We start from the raw sequence: 2320 nt of genomic DNA on the forward strand, positions 1-2320 counted from the left end.
GCCTTACGGCTAAGGGATGCGCATCCCACTTATTTTAAAGTTCCTTTTCTTTATTTTTTATTTGTTTTGTCCTCCTCCCTTTGCTGCTACGTTGTATCAACACTGTTACCATCAGCATCATCGCCGTTGGACACCCCCCACCCTGTGCCGCGTAATTTTGACCAGAGAAGGCAGCTCTTACTTCGTGTTACGCTCGGCACTCCTCCTTCTTACAGGGTTCCCAGGCTGTCTCGGAAAGTAGTTTTTAACTTCTTCTCACCCCCCCCCCGCATCTCTGAAGGAAATGAAAACAAAACAAAAAAGGAACACAATAAAATAATTTTTCTCTGAAAGGAAAAAAAAAACAAAAAAACAAAAATGGAATTCATACGGAATAAGTATCTATTAGATGGGGAGATAGCATGGCGATTACAATTTGCTCGGGTACCGTTTCGCATACTCCGGTTTTAAAACAAAGACGTGACGGTAGTTCCTGTACCTGTCATTCACCTCGAAGCCGTAACCAACCACGTATCTAGTTGGTGCAGTCAGGCAAACAAATTCGGGCTTAAAGTCCACAACGCGACCACCGGGCTTGTCCACAAGTACGCACACCTTCAAACTGGCAGGTCGGTACTCCCGGCGGATCTTCTCCACCAAAAGCTTCATTGTACGCCCCGTGTCGGCAATGTCTTCCATAATAAGTACATGTTTCCCCGTTAATTCAGTGAAGCGCAGGTTATCCAGCACCTGCACGGTGCCACTGCTTTTCGTGGTTCCCCTGTATGAAGTAATGCGTATAAAGTCCACAACGTTAGGTAGCCCACAGTCTCCAAGGTAACGAACCATGTCTGCCGTGAAAATATAACTGCCCTTCAGGACAGAAATAATAATTAGTGGATTTTCATCGGTGATTGGGGCCAATGCGCTATTACCCTTATTGTGGGTATCGCGGTGCTTAAGTGTCTTGTAAGCGTTGGCAAGCGTCTGTGCCATTTCCTTCATGCTTCGGTGAATTGTGCTCTCCGTGGCGACAACACTTTCCGCCATGGGATATGATCTGCCATCAACCGTAACATTTCCGTCAGCATCCCTGCCAACAAAGTTCGGTTTGAGAGGATGGCCCGAGTGCATTATCGAAATTTACTGCGGTGTGCTGAATAGGTACAATTTTAGTCTGATTCAAGTATCGCAACTAAAGTGAGTACCTACTTGTTTCGCACCTTCTGTTATAAACAATACGCCGGTCTTCCAGTTTTTCTTTCTTGAAACAAAAACTTACCTTGTAGAGAACTGTTCGTCTCCAGTTCGCCTTCCTTATACACAAAGACGGGTAAACTCTTCTCAATAGTAAATCGGGTTAACAACGCCCCTTCACGTCATAAATGAGAAACAAAAAAAAAGATGGTAAGACACAAATAAAACCGACAACATGGTGAGCAAATAAAGAAAGACAATAATTCTCAGCACCGTGACCAATTATAATACTGTTCAAGAGGTCATATTATTGAAAAATATGTGGGCTGTGATGCAGTAAAGGTAACTACAGCACTCTCCCAACAAGAGTTTCTAAAGACTACATCGCCATGAACCCGTAATTGCTCACAACAGCAGAGGAACACATATATATTATCTCAAAAATAAGGAAATATCAAAATATGGCGAAAAAACATTTAAAACCCTCTAGAAAATTGTTTAGAAAAAGATAGAGAGAGAAAGGGAGCTATCATCGTCGAGCACACAAAGCAACGACAACACTTCACAAACGATGGTGGTATATTGCCTCGGAGAGATGCAAACGGAGCTTGAAGTAGGAATCATATGCACCGCTGGAATTAGTCTCACCCACTCGTAAGCATCCTCATGACTCATCCATCCTCAACTCCTCAAGTGAGGCACAACACCACCGACCTGGACTCACAGGGCAAAAAAGCAAGTGATTGACAAGCAACTGTTACCAGTACACCACCATCAACCACCGAGGTCGGCACACATTACAGGAACAACGGTAATGTTATCCATCGCTTCGTTCATCGCTACGCTCCATGTGTTACACGGGAAAGAACTCTCCTCTCTTCTCATACCGGTTTCTTTATTAGCTATTCTTTACATCCTTTTCCCATTCATTCATCCCTTGTGCTCACATATCTTCCCCAAGTATGATCATTGTGAAACAAGCGTAGGGGAAATAACAAAACAAGCACAAGGCACAAGAGCTACCTGCTTACACAGGTAACATTAAATAGGGAGGAAGCATGGGAAAGAACAAATTTACGTACGGGTAATTGCACCACAGAACCCCGTTGCCTCCCACCATCAGCACATCAGCGACCGCATTTAC

The 2320-nt window shown here is 44.0% G+C and overlaps 1 protein-coding gene and 1 pseudogene across 2 annotated transcripts in view; both read right to left on the reverse strand.

The window, feature by feature from the left end:
• Nucleotides 1-408: 408 nt before the first annotated feature.
• On the reverse strand, nt 409-1113 carry TEOVI_000130800 (hypoxanthine-guanine phosphoribosyltransferase, putative; the record flags this gene model as incomplete). Its single annotated transcript, XM_067224549.1, has 1 exon — nt 409-1113. The coding sequence occupies one exon, from the start codon at nt 1111-1113 to the stop codon at nt 409-411; it is 705 nt and encodes a 234-aa protein (XP_067080650.1).
• A 1090-nt stretch (nt 1114-2203) lies between these two features.
• The window catches only part of TEOVI_000130900:pseudogene, a 711-nt pseudogene continuing 594 nt past the window's right edge, over nt 2204-2320 (reverse strand). Inside the window, exon 2 of the mRNA in view lies at nt 2204-2318. Within this exon, the coding sequence occupies nt 2204-2318 (115 nt within the window). The remainder of the gene's footprint in view (nt 2319-2320) is intronic.

The sequence above is a fragment of the Trypanosoma equiperdum genome (assembly GCF_001457755.1).
Source record: "Trypanosoma equiperdum strain OVI genome assembly, contig: ctg_346, whole genome shotgun sequence".
In the NCBI taxonomy this organism is placed as follows: Eukaryota; Euglenozoa; class Kinetoplastea; order Trypanosomatida; family Trypanosomatidae; genus Trypanosoma; species Trypanosoma equiperdum.